General features: G+C 47.4%; 2 protein-coding genes across 2 annotated transcripts; one reads left to right on the top strand and one right to left on the bottom strand.

The window, feature by feature from the left end:
* The first annotated feature begins 208 nt into the window (after window positions 1–208).
* Window positions 209–9,003, top strand: MRNIP (MRN complex interacting protein). Its single transcript, XM_075009568.1, has 7 exons — window positions 209–338; window positions 2,109–2,168; window positions 2,582–2,679; window positions 4,260–4,332; window positions 4,875–5,014; window positions 5,279–5,381; window positions 7,004–9,003. Exons 1-7 carry the CDS (start codon window positions 279–281, stop codon window positions 7,637–7,639), a joined length of 1,170 nt encoding a protein of 389 aa, XP_074865669.1. The 5' UTR covers window positions 209–278; the 3' UTR covers window positions 7,640–9,003.
* A 138-nt stretch (window positions 9,004–9,141) lies between these two features.
* On the bottom strand, window positions 9,142–17,708 carry SQSTM1 (sequestosome 1). Its single transcript, XM_075009567.1, has 8 exons — window positions 17,458–17,708; window positions 15,181–15,276; window positions 13,039–13,268; window positions 12,713–12,881; window positions 11,704–11,787; window positions 10,743–10,987; window positions 10,243–10,450; window positions 9,142–9,451 (listed from the first exon to the last, which is right to left on the bottom strand). The coding sequence occupies exons 1-8, from the start codon at window positions 17,636–17,638 to the stop codon at window positions 9,294–9,296; spliced, it is 1,371 nt and encodes a 456-aa protein (XP_074865668.1). The 5' UTR covers window positions 17,639–17,708; the 3' UTR covers window positions 9,142–9,293.

The following is a 17,708-nucleotide window of genomic DNA, read 5'->3' as shown; positions in this document are numbered from 1 at the left end:
TCGGCTGCACTTCCTCGGCCGGCCACCAGGGGTCAGGAGAGCCAAGCGCCCGGCCGCGCACGGGCCCGGCGACAGGAAGGTGCCGACCAAGCGCCTCTGGGCCGCGGCGCTCACTTCTGACCCCGCCTCCGCGTACCGCCCGGCAGGGGGCGGGGCTGGAGGACTGGCGGGAACGCGGTACCATAGAGCTCCCGGCCAGCTGCGCGGACTGTCTGTCAAGCCGAAGCGGACTGCCGCGGAGGAGCGGGCTCGGCTCGGGTCTGCGGCCGCTCCGCGGGATGGGGCAGCGGTGTCAGGTGCTGCGCTGCGTCTCCTGCGGTACCTTCCAGGTCCACCAGGTAGGGGGGTAACGGATGTGGGGGGGCTGAGGCCTGAGGCGGTTGTGGGGGGCGGGGCGGTTGAGGGGGAGCTCGGGATGAGATCTCGGGGGCGGGGCGGTTGGAGGACCTCAGGCTTGGGGGGAGCTCGGGGGCGGGCGGCTGTGAGCCCGGCGCTGCTCTCAGGCAGCTCAACCACGTACCCAGGGCGAAGGGAGGAGCAGGAGCCGCTCCTCTCTCCCCCGACCTCAGCCCCTGCGCAGCTCTGACTCCCAGCCTGGCAGGGAGCAGGTCCCCCCGGGCGGCGGGGTGAGCATCGTTCCCTGTGCCACGTCGGGGACACCTGATAAAATTGCTCGGACTTCAGCGAGTTCAATGGGAATCAGTCAGACCCGCGTGGTGCAGATGTTTCAAGTGGCCCGGGTGGCTGAGCACCCGTCAGAAAGGCAGGCTGGGTTTTTATAACTAACGGGTAAAACGTTAAAAATGTGTGTTTTAACGGGACTGCAGGGGGCCAGACGTTCACAATGCAGAATGCTACCTGCTTCTGGTTTCTAACGCGAAACCTTCCTTCTTGTCTTGCAATGGGGCGTATGTAACGTTACAAAGTCAGCGTTTACCAACTGTAACCATGTACAAGCTGTGGGGAGCTGGGAACAGGGCTGCAGCCCCACGCCACAAGGAGCAGGGTTGTGGCCCTCCCCTGCGGGGTTGCCGTGTGGCACAGTGGGGGATAGGGTTACCTCCCTGCAGTGGTCTCCCTGGCTGGAGGGGCAGGTGCCCCAAAGAGGGGCATTAGGTGTCCTTAAAATCTTGCACAAGAAGTGAGTGGAGAACACACACTCCCCCGACCCCCAACATATCCTTCCTTACCGTATGGCCGGGGCCCAAGCTCCTGCTCTTGCTGCTGCACGCACACCTGGCCAGTAAGTACGTGCTGCACATGCTCTCCGGACAGCACCTCACATCTGCAACTGTGGCTGTGCTGACTTGGGGAAAGGGTAGCTTAGCAGGGGGTGTGAATATGGGACAATTGGCCCCTTTGTTAAAAAGTAGCGATGCTGGAAATATGGGATTGTCCCGGAAAAAAGGGACAGATGGTCACCTTTAGCAGAGGGCATAGTCATCGTTCCGGAGCGCCTTGGTTCTCCCAAAGTGCCCAGGGACCCTGAGCATGGCTCTCATTGGTCTCTGATAGTTCACCATTACTGACTCCCTGTCTGCTGTTGACTGCCGTGGCTGGTGACCCAACTGCCCTCTGTTCTGGTGTCATGGCAGCAGCCCATGGTGGGTGAAAGCCATAAGTGCAGTGACTTTTTGACATAGGCAAGTAAGGGGCCCACCTGGGGGGAGAGGAGGGAATCTGTAGGGTGACATTAATTGTGTGCAGTTTATGCAGAATTCCCCTGGAGATGGTTCAGAAGGAGGGAGAGATCTTGGGCAGGATCCTGCATGAGACTCTGGGCTGGAGGGGTGAAGTCTTCATGTCAGGAGGAGGTTTTAGCTGGAGGGGAGTGGGGCAAGGTCTTGGGACTGGGCCCTTCGGGGGGGATCCTGGAGTGGTGCTCTGGCCTTGGGGAGCTGAGGCCTGGGGAGGTCTGCTGAAGGACTGCAAGGGCTCAGAATCCTGTCCATCTGAAGGGAGACGAGCAGCAGCAGCCAGAGTTGGCATGGAACAGTATAGAGTCAGTGATGTCTCCCAAGGTGCTGGGCATTTGGGGCCTGAAGGCAGATGGGCCAGCCACGGTATTGGACTCGGTGCTGACTGCTCTCTTCAAATCATTCTCTTAGGTTAAAAAGAGCCAAAAATGGAGCTGCAAAGTGTGTGGTGAGAAGCAGTCATTGCTAAAGGTGGGTGTGAGGGTTCTCTTAAGCACCTCCGTACTTTCTTCTATGCTCCTAGCCGCATATTGATAATCTTCCTATCAAACACGGGAACTTTATCCTCCTAGATCCCTCTTTAAAACCTATCTCTGCACTGAAACATACAACTCACTACTGACTTCATTGGGTAAGTGCAAGCTGCAACTTCTGTTTTTCTGCTCACTGTTATCTCCTGCTCCTAGCCCACCCCATCCTATGTGTTTTGTCCACATGTTGAAGTCCGTCCAAAACCTAGACTCCTAAGCACTCTGGGGTAGAGAGACAATCTTTTGTAATTTGTCCATACAGTGTCTGGCAATCTTTCTTTGTCACAGTAGAGCTGGAATGAGGCCTTCTGTCCAGTATCTTAGCCTTCATCTATACCTCAATTTCCTTTTCAGACCTATGGCCAAGGCTCTGGATCGGACTGTAGATGCCATGTCCAAAAATTAAACTTGCTGCGGGCTGGAACAGAGGTGGCAGCTGAAGGAACATCCTGGTAAAGTACTGAGTATTGATCATTGGTTTCCATACAGAGGTCTGATATGTTGAGTGCACTCCATTGAGACTCGCATAGCAAACAGGGAAACTGTCTAAGCTGATCTCTGGAGGGAATGAATCTCTAACATTTGTAAAGATATGGAACATAATCTTGTCAAGCAGGTTTTAGGGACAGGTTATCCAGGGAACATATTGTCCTAACCTATTTTTTTCATTGGCAGTCCTATCAAATAAGTTCAGTTGATAAATTGCACCAATTGTATTTACATAGTTCAAGTAAAAAATGCAGTGGGTGCTCTTTGAAACAGGCCCTTCATGTTTACTTGCTGGATGACTGTGAGAGGGGTGCCCTATTGCAGACTCTAGGAAGCAGTATGGGAATAGTGTAAGGGTGAGTCCAAGTGCTCTCGGGAAGCTATATGAAAATCCCAACCTGCTCAGTTGCAGTACTGGAATTTAAGTAGTTCCCCTTCAGGCAGTATCAGTGGGCATTCCTTGCTGCTAATGCTGAGAAACTCGTTTAATGTTAGCAGCTAATGTCTGTCTGCTCCTCCCCATGGTCTAGTGCATTGGTTCTTACCCATTAACACAGAATTCAGTGATGGGAGATCTGATCTCACAATGTCCTAGCTGTCCGCAGAATCTTGTGTTTAAGCTCGTTTGCAGTAACCATAGTCAAAACTAGCTGGGTGACCCAGTAAAATACATGTAGTGCTTCAACACTGGGTTTTGTTTTGTTTTTTTTTTTCCCTGTGTGGGAAGGAAATTCTTGTTCTCAAGAGGTTTTAAGTGAAATTGAACTTCTCCCTAACTTAGGGTAGAATCTGTGGGACTAAGCAGGCTGCCTTGAAAGGTACACTCCTGTTATCAGTCATCATGAAAATTAAAAATGAACAGGTCGTGTGAGACTATTGTAAATGAGTCTTATTTTTGACCGGGAAGGAGGAAGGGAGTCCTTCCCGCAACCACCCAGTCTCTGTGTAAATATCTGTAAATAGGCCTTACCGTTTCCACTGGCAGATCCCATTCCGAGGACTTGTCTTCCTACATATTTCTCATCCTGCTCTCTGTTTCTTGTCCTAAGGCTTAAGTGCATATAGATATGATATGATATGTATTATTTTTGCTGTGTCCATCCATTAGTCTGGGCAAGGTTCTACCATGTTCCCCACACACACCCCACACTATGCCACCCCTCCCCCGACCAGCACGGGACCTGGCCCAACCTTCCCAAGGGAGACCACTGCCCACATTGTAACCCCTCTCCCGGCCATCACAGGGCCTGGCCCAGCCCCCCAACAAAGCCCCTCCCCTGGCCAGCATGTGGCCCAGCCCAGCCCCTACCCAGTGCAGGGCATGGCCCAGGCCAATGCTGCCGCCCCCGACTATGCTAGCCCCAGCCCCTCCCCAGGCCAGCATGGGGCCCGACGCATATGCTTTGGATGTGTATTACCCAATTTTTTGATAGAACTTTCTTTCAGCCCAACTTCTGCTTGCAAAAGTGGACCTGTAACAGGGCTTCTAGTATCTATAAAGACAAGTACTATAGTCACCCTAGACTAAATCTTTTTTATTTAGGTTTATAGAAGAACCAGTGGATGATGACAAAGAAAACACAGCACTTCCACCTGAAGAAAATTTGGGTGGGCAGGTAAGACACTGAGCCAAACAGTATGTGCAGAGCTAAATCAAATACAAACCAACTGTAAAGTAGCGAGAGGGCACCATGTGATGTGGCCGCTGTTTTTCCTTCTGAATTGGTCTGAAGAATATGTGCCAGTGTTCCCTTCAGTTCTTTCTGTCCGGGTGCAGAATAAATTTTATTATATGGGCTGAGGCATGTGCAGATGGGCCCCATCAGTGGAAACACACTGGCTGAGGGCATTCTGCTAATCAGCTAGGTGGCATGTGACTCTCCTGGTTGGCTGTCCAAGTGCTTAGTAGGGAAGTCTGCTATGTGCTACCTATAAAATAAAGGGGGAAACCAGACAGTGAAAGGTGAGACCTTCAGGACTGTGTGTGAATGAGAGAGGGTATGTGGAAGCTCTGCTCCATGATGATGTTTTGGAACATAGCCACTAATACAGCTCAAATTGCGATACTTAAGTCTTACTGAAGCCTCTGAAAGCTAGGGCTTTTAGTATCACTGTGGGAGCTTTCGGAGTCATTCTGCGTCCTTCTATAACATTGTAGGAAGAAGATATGAAATTCAGTCCCGTGGTCAGCCGCTGGAGTGACTATCTGGACAAGGATAGTGAAGATCAGGAGGAGGAGGTCTGCACAGACAGAGAACAGCTGTGTTCCTATAAAAAGGACATTGTGCAAAAACAAAGGTGCAAAAATAACTTTTCTCATAATCCTTATTTTATTTTGATGATGAGGGTTTGTTTGGGCAGACTGGTACATGAGTAGTATTTTGGGCACGTCCCCTAATCTGAACTCTCTGCAGTGACCAATCTAAACTGAATTCTGGTGTGTTGGGTATGTGGGGGTGAAAACTTCACTCTTGGCAAATCTGTACTTTTTTAATCCTTGAAATTTCCCAGACAAGTTTATCTAACATCTCTGTGAATTCCCATCTCCCGCTCCACCACCAGAAAACGCCAGAGCAGCTTCCACCTCAGCGATGCTCAGGAGTGCTTTGAGGAACGGGACATTAGTGGGCTTGGTTACCACACCAAGAAGATCAAAACCTTTGAGGTATTTAGTTGCAGCAAGTGCTTCTTTCCTGTGAATTATCTTCTTAGGCCTTTTTCATTGTGTGTGCTTCATTCACGTGTTACTATAAAATTCATCTCCCCTCCCTTTCTCCTACACTTTCTTGTAAACATCTGAGGGGGCAAGAGGGATAAATCTGCATAACAATAGTTTGTCTTTGAAGGTTACAGTTAGGCAAAAATAGAGCTGTGTCTGTGTAAAACAACCACATCTGCCTGACTCCCTCTGTACAGCTGGAGTCAGCAGGGTGATTGTATGCTCCTGACTAATATATAGGCTGTAACTACCCCCATTTTACAGCTAGGACCTGAGAGACCCTGACTTGCCCAAGGTTACACAAGAAGTCTGTGGTGGAGAATGGACTTTGAACCCGGGTCTCTGACAACCCAGGGTAGAATTGGACTTGGCTGGGCATGCTCACTGCTCCTGGTATCATGCTGTTCTTGCTTTCGTTGCAGCTGGGCAGTGACTGTGTAGTGTGTGGCTCTTGCCCTATTGTTAATGAGTCGGAGTGGTGTTAATGAGAATCCAGTTAGCCAAATAAGCATCCAGCTGTAAGGGATTTCGGAGAGTTCTTTACTCTGCCCCTTTCATAGCTCAGTTTCATTTGTCCTCTGGTTGAGAGGAGTGAAATACAATTTTAATAAATAAAGAGTTAAGCTCCAGCCCATAATTCTTACATTAAGCAGACCTCCTGTTTTCAAACAAGGAATTGGATGAAACTGCACCCTGCATATCTGACTAAAGAGCTGCTGAGCTACACCCAAACAGTGGATGCTCTGGTGTCCTGAGTTTTCCCTGTCAGAAATCTGTTTATAAACAGACTTTGTACCAGAATAACTATATTTTAGTTAGCAGTGTGACTTGTTTTTAACCAAAACAATGAAATTGTCACAACTGCTAGTGTGGACTCAGTTTAACAGGTGATTTGTGGTGTAGCTTATTCCCTCATTGCAGGGAGGAGAAAGAGATTGGATAGTCTTGTGCCTGTAGCAAATCCAAGTTCTGTATCCTGCTCTGCCACAGACTGCCTTTGGGACTGTGGAGTAAGTCACTTTGTGCTATCCATGTGTAAAGTGGGAATAATAGCACTGGTCTATCCCTAGGGGTGTTTTGAGGGTAAATACATTAGTGTCTGAGTCCCTCACATCTTTCAAGTGTTGGGGACAAGGTGAGTACCAAGAAATATGGTGTATAGACAGGCCCTGGTAGAGGTCAAGAGATCAAACCAGCAGGATTCCCCTTCACCTGCATGTTTAGGATTATAGGCTGGTGACTGTTAATGTATTTTTGGTCTTTGTGTAAGTGAAATTAAATATTTGGATATATCTAGTGAAATACAATGTCAAACTAGCTCATAGTCTGTGGACAGTAGAGCTGACCTGGGCAATGTGGTTCTGCTTCGTGACTGTTCTTTTCCACCATAGATCAGCATAGCTGGCTCTATGCCAACCTCACTGGAACATGGTGAGAAATAGCAGTGAGGCTTGTTGAAAGAACAGGATTACTTTTTGCTTGACTGTTTCATCAGTTGCGTGTTCACAGGCTCACTGTAGTTAAGCATAGCACCAGCAAGCACAGCCATTTTGCCTTTCTTCTTACAGAACAAGAATTTGACAGCTGTAGCTGAACAGGACTGTGGCAGTTTTGTAGGTAACAGTGTTGTGGCTCCTGCTATCACACAAGCTCCAGAGTTTGCTGATGTCACCGCATCCAAATGGGAAAAATTTCTGTCTTCCAGCAGCTGTAATAACATGACTCTTGCAATACAGAAGAGCAGTTGGAAGTTAGGGGGACAGACTGCCACTGCAGGAAACCTCCTAATGTCTGATGCATATCTACAGCCAAAGGAAGAGTCTGTATCTCTAGACACAGGTGCTCACACTGAAGAGAACTTTACCAGTAATAAACATACACCACAGAAATATGCCACAAAGCTACACAGTATCACACCAGCTGCAAGTGTGAAGACTGCCTTTGACATCAGCCAGACAGCTGGTGGGGGTGTGCTGTTGGGAAAATATAAGGACCACCTGATTAAGGAAGAATCTCATGTTGCAGAGAATGAGGGCAGGCTGTGCTTGGCCTGCAATGTTATGCCAGCAAGCAGCCTATCCAAGGACACAGTGACCTTTGCTTCTATAGATCCTTTAGCTAGCTCTAGAGGAGCACCTCATTTGCTTACTGCTCCAAATAACAGCCTCTTTTGCACAGATGAGGATTTTGATGATGATCTTTGAACGTTCCAGCCTGTGCACTTGACTTTCTCCCCTTCTGCCTCCCATCTATGATAGAAAAATAAAAACCTTAGCCACTATTCCTCCTGTCCCTGAAGTTTGATGTGAAGCATCATATAGCCTACAGAATACCAGTAGTGCATTGCATTTAGAATAATGCATTTTCATGCTCCCTCTTTTGCCAGATTCAGGGAACAGGATAATTTCTTTCCTGTTTGTTTTTTCCTAAGGTATGTAGTGACCCTTGATGCCTGGTGGTGGTCTGGGTTTAACAATCCTCACCCCCATCAGAATGCTATTTGAGACTGTACCTTACAATCTCTCACCTTCATTCCATGTTAATTCTAACTTTGGAAGAATTCCTGAGGGAAATATCCATGGGCATTCTGTTACTGACAGTGAGGTGTAGGTGGATATTTCTGCTTTAAAAAGAACTGACCCATGAGATTTTTTTTTTCCTGTCAGGTAACTGACTGTTCAAAGCAAATATTGTTGGGTTTTTACCATTCCCCCTTAAACACATTGATTACAGTAGGTTTCTCCATTTAGGCTTTGCACTCATGCAACAGGCATGTCTGAGAAGAACACTGAAAGGTGTACTTGTGACCTTCTTTAAGCACTAGTTGTGCTTATGACTATGGTTCTAGAGGCATAGCCCTGCTGCTGCATGAAGGTCACAGGGTGTAGTGTCTGTGAGGAAAGCCAATACCTCACTAAGAGTAGTGCTAGTCTCCACCCTGGGGAGAGATATGGCTTTTTACTTTTACTGGAGAAGATCTGTTTTGGAAAAGGTTAGACACATGAATGCTCAATGGGCTCTGTATTAAACAGAAATGCTCTATTACAGATTAACACTCCTGTGCAGGAAAAACATGAACTTCTACCACTCCATCAGGAATCCTTCAGTCTGCATTAGCTGTTTTAAAGGGACAGGCAGACATGAGTCACACAAATCACTGCCCCTAGTGGGAGGGAAGAATTACCACAAGATATGAAGAGTGTAGCTATTCTCTCCAAGGACTTGGAATTTGCTTCTGATCAAGTAGATGCAAAGGCAAGAATGCAATCCTGATACTTGAGGAGAGTTGCTAAGGCCCTGAGAGCTGAAGTTGGGCATTCCAGCAGTCTCTGCTTGGGACAGCCTCCTCCTTGTGAGTTTGTCAGTCCAGGGCTGCTATGCATTCTGGGTTAGGCACTACCACTGCTCTAAGTGGCTACTCTACAATGAGCTAATAGCCAAGTAGAGAGGTTACCTACTCTTTTGGAATGCTTGTTCATCACTCCTTATCTAGGATTGGATGAAAAGCACTTCCTGTCTCACTAACAGTCACAGCTTCTAGAAGCATGAGAGACCACTGCTTAACTTCTCTCCTTTGCCAAAAGCCTTAAGTTTCCCCCACACTGAGTGGCTTAGAGAAAATTCCAGCAGCGATGTATTAGTACTTTGCAGTCCCTGGTTACCCCATAGACTTGACAGTTAAGGAATCTGATTTCACAGACCAATGAATAATTAAAGGCAGGAAGCGATTTATTTTTTGTAACAAGGAAACAGAAAGAGGGAACAAAGGCTCTCCTGACAGGTAGGCAATCAGTATAGGATTGCTGATCAGCTTTCAGCTAAAGCACATTCTTGTGCATAGAGATTATGCAAGTGCCATTAAGGATGAGGTGGTTGTTTGGAATATTGGATGGTATCCAGTGCTGCCCCAATGTCAAAGTTCTTTGCCTGCAGGAGACGGGTCAGCCATCCACCATCATCAGAGAAGCCCATGGAGAGCATGTGAGACAGAGATTCAATCAGGCGGGGATCGGCTTCTGTTAAATCAAACAGGTTATGAGTGGGATTACATTTAAAGTTTAACAGGCTAAACAGCTGACTGAGCTTGTGCTGTACCAGTGTCTCCTTGTTGTGCAGTTCATTACTTGTCCAGGATATCCTTTTACCCAGTTTCTTAAAGAACTTAATTTCTTGATGCCATATACTTCAACAGCACGGAATTGTGAATACATGATCAAACCTGACTCCAGCTAGTCATTTTAAAGATGCTAGAGACCAGGCAGTGGGTAATATGATCCAGCATTCCATTAGTGACTCAGTCTTGTCCAAGAAGCATCCCCTTAACAACTCTGCTGCCCTTGCTTCCTGCTAGGAGCACTTCCTAGTTTGTTTGTTTTTTTCTTTTTCCCCTCCATTCAGCCAACTCCTTTTGCTGGTATTAACAGACCATCCTTACTAACTGCCGCTGAAGATTTCCCTTCTACTAACACTTCCTATTTAGTGCTTCCCCTCAAATATTGAGTCTCCTATTTTATTTCGTGCACTTGGCAATGTCTGTGTAATGTAATCTTTCCATACACAGACATGTGAAGTAAAAGCAGCAAAATGAATATTGGCCAGGGCAAGTATCTGAAATAAAAGCTCACAAGTTTTCTATCATCACTCTAATGAAGTGGCAACATAAGTAGTCTTAAAAGCAGTTTAGCCACAGACAAAATTTTTTGCTTTCTTCTTAGAACCCATATGATGAACACAGACTTTTACACTAGCAGCCCAAGTAACAAGCTTCAGGACAGGGACAAGTAGTTGACCAGATACAGCTACTCACCTGGTGGGAGATGAGGGTAGAGTGCAGCTTCTCGCAGTCCTGTAGGTCCTGGTTTAGGGGGAACCTGAAATGGGTCTAGAGAGCTGGGGCCATGTGTCTCTGGGATATGAAGAGACTGCAGTTCACCTGTGGAGGGATCCACTTCTTTTGAAGATAAGTGGGTCCAGTCCTCATCACTCGCTGCAGAACTACTGGATTCACTCTGTTCCTGTACGTGTAAAGAAAAATGAGCCAGTGTCTTACACAGTTCTCCAGAGTAGGATGCAGACTCTGCCATTATCTACCATCATATGATAAGGGCTCATTCTTCTTTCATTTAGTAAGAGGAGTTTACGGGACTGAATTAAGATCTCAAAACTAACTACTTAGATCTATACTGTGATCTGTGGTGATAATCCATTTCAGCGATGTTAGTTATGGCAATAGGAACCAGGTGTATCTGTGCCTACTAGGGCAAAAAAGAATGTATCATGGGTACTAGATAAACTAAAATTACGTACCTGAGACAGGCAATTGCCGATTTCCATATTGGTGGGAGAAGGCTCTAGCACCATCTCCTGCATCTGCTCTGTAATAGAATCTTCTTTCTCCATGGCGGGTTCTTTGCTATTCCCTTCTGGTTTAGTCTGGCCATTCTGGCTAGTGGAACTCCCTCCGGGCTCAGAATCACTCTGTGTGCTTGGATGGGGGGAAGTCACTTTGCTTTTTTGTCCCCCATGTTCCACATCAATATCTACTTCAATGCCTAGGAAAACAGTTGAGGAGAAGACTCAATACACATTTCCTGAGACCAGTCCCAGAAGTTCCTTCAGTTTGAAGTGGGTCTATCGCACAAAAGCTCACCACTTAATAAATTATTTTGTTAGTCTTTAGAGTGCTACTGGACTGCTTTTTTGTTTTCACATGTTAATCCTAATTAGTTTAAACTCAAAAGAAAATAGACCACTGCTGTATTTTCATCTACAGTTTCTCATCCCCTCCAGGATACCTGATGGTAGAAATAGTCTAACTTAAAACTCCAAAAAGCACCAGTTCGATGCTCTTCATGTACATGTGCCTTGCTTCCCCATGCCAGAGAACTAGCTGCTCACTACACTCATTTAGAGGATGAAAGGAAGAAGTTCCTATTTACACTTGCACACACACACAAATAACTCCCTTTAATCACTATTGATTCTTCAGTTGCATATTGATATTCCACAGTCAATTAGTAGACGCTTGATCGTTTGCCTCAGTCTGTTTGAGGAATGACACTCCTGGTGGCCCTAGTATGGATGTTGGAGAATAGGCAAAAAAAGTCACCACAGTGAAGGGTGACTGGGTGAAGAAGAAACAGGGAGGTTCCCAAACTGAGGCCAGACATGGCTCAGATTTTCTGTGAGGCAGTTACAGGCCCCTGTGCCTGTTGACACAAGCTAAGGTAAAATAATACTGGATTTGGGATGGTAGATTGTCACTTACCAAGAGGACTCAGCATGGCTGCAACACTCTCCCCAACATTCTTTAAGAAGGTGACATTGGGGTCCTGAGGCTGGCCATTAGAGGCTTCAAAAAAAAAAAAAAAAAAAAAAATTACTGCATGTTAACACAAATTGAGAGTACGCTCTGTTCTTTCCTCAACTTTGAAGGAAGGGTTTTAATAACCTACTGGACAATCCCATCCCACCCTCCAATGGTTATTAAATGCCAGCAAACCTAGTTTAAGTTTGTACTGTTCTTTAAATGTTTTTATCATGGACTCATAGAACAATAGAGCTGGAAGAGACCTAAAAAAGCCATCGAGTCCAGCCCCCTGCTCTATGCAGAGCCAAACCCATCAGATCAGCCCTGCCAGGGCTTTGTCGAGGTGAGACTTAAATACCTCCAAGAATGGAGAATCTAATGCTTCCCTGGATAGACCATTCCAATGCTTCGCCACCCTCCTAGTGAAAAAGTCTTTCCTAATGTTCAACCTGGACATTGCCAACCACAACTTGAGACCATTGTTCCGTGTTCTGCCATCCAGGACCACTGTGAACAGCCTCTCTCCAGCCTCCCTTCAGTAAGTTGAAGGCTGTTATCAAGTCCCCTCCTCAGTCTTCTCTTCTGCAGACTGAACACTCCCAATTTCCTCAACCTTTCTTCATAAGTCAAATGCTCCAGCCCCCTAATTATTTTGGTCACCCTCTGCTGGACACTCTCCAGTGTAGCCACATCCTTCCTATAAATGGGGGCCCTGAACTAGACACAGTACTCCAGATGCAGCCTCACCAAAGCCGTATAAAGAGGAATAATCACTTCTCTGGATCTACTGGCAATGCTCCTCTTGATGCAACCTAATATGCCATTAGCTTTCTTGGCTACAACGGCACACTGTTGACTCATGTTCAGCTTCTTGTCCACTACAAATCCAAAGACTTCATGCTTCTCTGCAGAAGTGGTCAATTATTTCACTTTTAATGTTTCATCTACCAAGACAGTCCATTCGTACCTTGCTCAGGGTCTGGATTTTGGGATGCAGCACTGGCCTGTGCCTGCCCAGAATCCTGTCCAGAGTTTTGACATGAAGGGGAAGGACCAGGGTGCCCCCATCCATGCATCCATGCGAAGGGTGGGACCCCATGTCTCATCTTACGAAGCCAGCGACCTCTGGGAAGCCACTGAGAAAACAAGATCACAAGTCCATGTATTTAGATGGCATATTCTAAGTATAAGACACAAACTACAGCAACATGTTATCTAGTTTCTTACATTAGCTGTCCACCACAGGCTCCCATCTGGACCAGTCCTTCCCCATGCTAAGTTAGTTTTGCTCACCTCAAATGGATTGAGCAGCGGGCTCTGAAACATGATCATGTTGTGCTCCTTGTGGATGCCTTTCCCCTCACAGGTGCTGCACAGGTCATAGTCTGGGCAAACAGTGCATTTGAATCGTGCACCTACCACTGGTCCTTCACAGCCATCACAGATCACATTGGGGTGCACCACATTGTGGGGACGCTCCTGGTTGCACTGTGAGCGATGCTCACGTTTGCACTCCTTTTTCTCTGAAAAAGGAGAATATGCCTTGTAGTGCAAAGCAAACTGGTAGAGTCCCATTTTGAGTCTTGTAACATAATACCTTGTACGTTTCTATACACATTTAGTACTGCATAATTTGCACACACTGGCTTATTGACACTACTGATCAGAGGTGTATTTGATGCCTACTTAAGTACTATTCATAGGATTCATTCTGAATAGGAGTGAGTGGAAGAAGCTGTCTGCCTCATGATAGTCTGAGAATCTCTGTATTAGGTTGTATAGATGCTACGTGCAGTATTGTTTACAAACTACAGAAAACACTGGCTTTTAGTGGATAACTTTTAAGTCAGATGAGCATTAGTTTGAGTCATGTTCTCAACTGTAATTCGTAGGTACTAGGCATCATAATCCTCAAATCATTCATTTTAGATGATGGGAAGTTCTCTGTACTTTAATCTGTCCATTAGTTTATCTGCATTCACAGGAGAGTGCTACTCTAAGTTATAGATAGTCCTAGTTTTAGCAAATTAGGCGATTCCCTCCTGAAACTGGTAAATTGTTTTAGCATTCCACCTCTGTTGTGTTAGAGAGTGTTTCCTCAGACAAGAATTGATATTCTTGAGTTCAACTTTCCAATTCTATGCTGTACCACAGCATCTAGTTTGTAAAAGCAGTGTTTCTGGTATTCTTCCCCTTCCTTCATTAGTCAAGGTATTTTACTTCTACTGTACTGTTGTACCATTTAGACTAAAGTCATAGACATGGAAAAAGTCAGCATAAATATAGATCTGAGAACAACAGAAACTATTGAAGCAACTGGTCTCTAGTTCTCACATGCATGGATATCCGTGTGTTTTTTTAAAATGAGAGGTCTGCCTTACTCAGCATGTTGCAATTTCTAGTTTCCTTCCCAAAATTATCCCAAACAAAAGTCAGCGATCCTTCAAGTGTTATGGGCCAGCTTTTCCCAATTGGCTTTTTTGTGCTATTGCTGCTATCGTTCCAGTACAAGAATAATTAGATGACTGGTCCTTGGCATTAAGTTGTGCATGAAGGCAGTTCCATGCCCAAACATACATTTGTGTTTAAATTTCATTTAGGCTGTGAATAAATAACTTTCCTCCATTCACCTGACAACTTCCAGTCTATTACATACTTAATTTGTACCACGCCAGTACCAAGACCCATCAAGTTTGTGGCCTCTTCCAAGTATCATAGGAATATAGTAAGAATGTAAACTCTTCAGAGAAGAATGTAAGTTGAGAGAAACAAGCAGACTTAACAGATGGGAAGTGACGCCAAGAACCAGCAAAACATGTGGTTACACAGACTATAGATCTGCAAACAGTGAATGTGTCAGTCTTTGAAACTATGTAAGGATAGAGGGGGGAAAAAAAAAAAAAGTACATATGAGCACTGACTCCAACCATCAGAGGACTACTACGTGGCATATTAAAATGCTAATAAAAACTGAATGAGTCATGATTCAGACCCCCACAGACATCATAATATTTAGAGAATGAAATTGTATACCCCTTTGCATTCCTGGATAGTGTTAATCCAGCCATGTTATTTTTTCTTAAAGTAACACTCCAGTAATTTGAATTCTGTAGAAAAAATTCATCTGACTGTATTTTTTCATTTATTTCCCCCTCAGCACAACAGGGTAGGATTCCTCCAAGCCTACAGACACCAGATTTATACTTTGTCCAACCTACCCTAAAGGGACCCACTTTGCTGTGTCATCCTTGTAGCAGAGGCAGACAAGTGTAGTTCCTTGCCTATTGCTCCTGAGGCAGCCAGTGTGTGATGCAGAGTTCACCCTTTCTGAGGGACTCTCAGTACTACCTCTGCCATACTCAGTAGCCCATTACAGCACAAAGTCAGTCATGCTTTTCTTTTGTGGTGGGAGAGAGTCTCAAGACCAAAAGTTACCTTTGAGGTAAATGCGAAAGATGCCATCCTTCACAAATAGCAGAGCCATCCTGAGTTCTTCATCACTGGAGAAGGCAACCATGTCCCCATCTTCATCTGGAGAAGACAGATGAACAAACTGAATACAAGCAACAATCAGGAAGAGATGCAAGTAAGTCCTTGGTTTCATATGGTGACTCATGCTGTTGTCTGAAGTATTTTGCAAATAATGGAGACTAAGACCACCTAACTGCTTTGAATATTAAGATCTATCATGTTAAGGTTAACAGAGATGAAAGAAAAATGTTGATTGTCTACCCTCAATTCAAAATGGCACTCTGTTCTTACAGAACCTGGATTAGGGAAAAGAGGCAAGTGAATCAATTATTTAGACTCAAAGTCTGACCTACTTGACAGCTGTATGCAGTGTTTTAGTCCTGTCAATCGCAGAAAGCCAAGGAGTATGAGGTGTAATGCCTTTTACTGAACCAAAAAGGTATCCCCTCTCCCACTCTGCCTCATTACTTGAGCAGTTACTTCCCTACTAAACTGTCTTCTATGTATACTACATTTGCAGTGAAGTACAGTTTTAAAGGCACAAGCATTACAGCAACAGTCACAGAATGGTAAGAAAATCTCACCATTTCTGCAGTACTATGTTGACACAGCAGCAACCCCCATGAAGCTGGGCTGTAGAGCTCCCGAGTTTTTATTAGGAACTGGCAGTAGTGGGAATTGAGAAATCTTACAATGAAGCAATTTTACAGTAAACGAGAGCAAAACAGGTTGGAGTAAGATATTTAAAAACTAAGCAGTGCTTTTTTTCCCCCCCCTTAGCAAAAACGGTGGTGGAACTCAAGCCCCAAACTGCCCCCGCCCTCCAGCTTAACCCCTCCATGTGGGGCCCAAACTGCCCCACCAATGGCTTAACTGCACCCCATCCCACCTGTGTGGGGCCTGAGCCACACAACCCCCACACTGGGCCCAAGTCAGCCCCCCCCAAAGGGCCCAAGTTGCCCTGAGCCTTCCCACCCCACAGCAGGGCCCAAAATGCCCTGCATGAAACCTGAGCCACCTGCTGCTCCGACCCCAACCCCTGCCCTGCACCTTTCCCACCCTCTAACTCTGGGCCCCGAGCAGCCACCCCTTTGCCCCAACTGCACCACGCACCTGAGTGGCCATAGCTGGGCAGCATGGTTCTGGTGCAATGGGGCTAGAGGCTATCACTGTCACGTGAGATGGGGAGGCAGGCCTCACTGCTGCCAAGACCTGACTCCGCTTCCCATGCCACAGGCAGGGAGCCACGTATGCCTCCTTAAAGAGCCATGTGTGGCTCAAAGCCGTCCAGCTGCCTTTAAAAAATGGCAGCGGAGGGGAAACAAAGGTGGCAGAATGCTGTTCTGACAGAAAAAAAGCCCCGGCACTACCTCTGTGGCCCTGAAATAAGCTGCTCTTCAATCAGAATAGTTACCACGGATGATAGTGTGAAGGAGAGAAGGGTGCAACTCTTCTCAGTGCTTTATCACCGTGAGAAGAGCTAGCCTAGAAACTAAAAAGTAAGAGCTGGGTAATAGCTGCAGTTCCTGCTAATGAAGGGTTGGCAGGAGCACAACAGGAGCTTTGCTTTCTGCAACTGGAGCTGAAAGGAGTCTCCCCTTCTATGCTTCCCTTGCAACGGCTGGTCTTCGCCTCACAGTGCTCCAGCGCAGCCCCCCATCACTGCAGCACTTTGCTGAAAACACCACTACCCTCCCCGCAGGGTAACTCAGTCCACCTCCCTGAACAGCGATAGCTGCGGCACCCGCCCGCTCCACCCGGGAGGAGGGACGTTAGCCAGGTCCTTAGAGTCACAGCCGTGGGGGATGCGGTGGTTCCAGCCTCGCAGCGCGGTGCGCACCGAGCCCTAGGCGCTTACAGAGCAGCGGGGAGGCTTATGGGACTTGGGCGAGAGCGAACCGGCCCCGAAGCTACTCGGGGCTCCAGCCTCCCCTCCCGAGGCGCACTCACCGCCGGGGCGCGGATCGGACACTCGCGGCCAGGCGCGCAGGGCTCTGCAGCGGCGGCCGCCCGGGGACAGGGCTGCGCGGCCCGAAGCTACTGGTTTAGCGAGGAGCGTATAAAACCTCGCTGGGGGGGGGGGGCTCCTCTGTGATCGCTGCTCCCGCTCCCACAATCCCCCCCCCAGACGCTCTGGGGTCCCGGCACCACACAGGCTTCCCGCCCCATCGCACTGGCCCCAGCGGTCAGGGCACGAACCGCCACGGCGGCCCCCGACCGAGCCCTCCCGCGGCCGCTCACCCTTGTAGTGCAGCTGGAAGGCGCCGGGGGCCGCGCCGGCCCGCAGCAGCACCGGGAAGATCTCGCAGACCTTGTCGCGCACGGCCGGGTAGCGGGCGGGCGGCTCGAGGGCGAAGCGGCGGATCTCGCGCACCACGCCCTCCTTGCCCAGCAGGTAGGCTTTCACCGTCAGCGCGGACATGGCGGCGGCAGCGGGCTATGGCGCAGCAACAATTCGCGACGGCGACCCAACAGCTGCCTCCGCCCCGTCG

This window comes from Carettochelys insculpta, chromosome 15 (genome assembly GCF_033958435.1).
Source record: "Carettochelys insculpta isolate YL-2023 chromosome 15, ASM3395843v1, whole genome shotgun sequence".
Classification (NCBI taxonomy): domain Eukaryota; kingdom Metazoa; phylum Chordata; order Testudines; family Carettochelyidae; genus Carettochelys; species Carettochelys insculpta.
The sequence above is the reverse complement of the archived record's forward strand: the minus strand, read 5'-3'. Positions and strand labels throughout refer to the sequence as shown.

What these genes read in the sequence shown, in the direction of transcription:
- SQSTM1 (XM_075009567.1), bottom strand. Translation starts at nt 17,638, where the DNA reads ATGTCCGCGCTGACGGTGAAAGCCTACCTGCTGGGCAAGGAGGGCGTG. An exon ending in CTTTCGCATTTACCTCAAAG is followed by an intron (nt 13,269 to 15,180) that starts GTAACTTTTGGT and finishes CTCCTTTTTCAG; the next exon opens with AGAAAAAGGAGTGCAAACGT. An exon ending in CTACCCTCATCTCCCACCAG is followed by an intron (nt 9,452 to 10,242) that starts GTGAGTAGCTGT and finishes TTGATTTAACAG; the next exon opens with AAGCCGATCCCCGCCTGATT.
- MRNIP (XM_075009568.1), top strand. Translation starts at nt 279, where the DNA reads ATGGGGCAGCGGTGTCAGGTGCTGCGCTGCGTCTCCTGCGGTACCTTC. An exon ending in GCAGCTGAAGGAACATCCTG is followed by an intron (nt 2,680 to 4,259) that starts GTAAAGTACTGA and finishes TTTTTTATTTAG; the next exon opens with GTTTATAGAAGAACCAGTGG. An exon ending in AGAAGATCAAAACCTTTGAG is followed by an intron (nt 5,382 to 7,003) that starts GTATTTAGTTGC and finishes TTCTTCTTACAG; the next exon opens with AACAAGAATTTGACAGCTGT.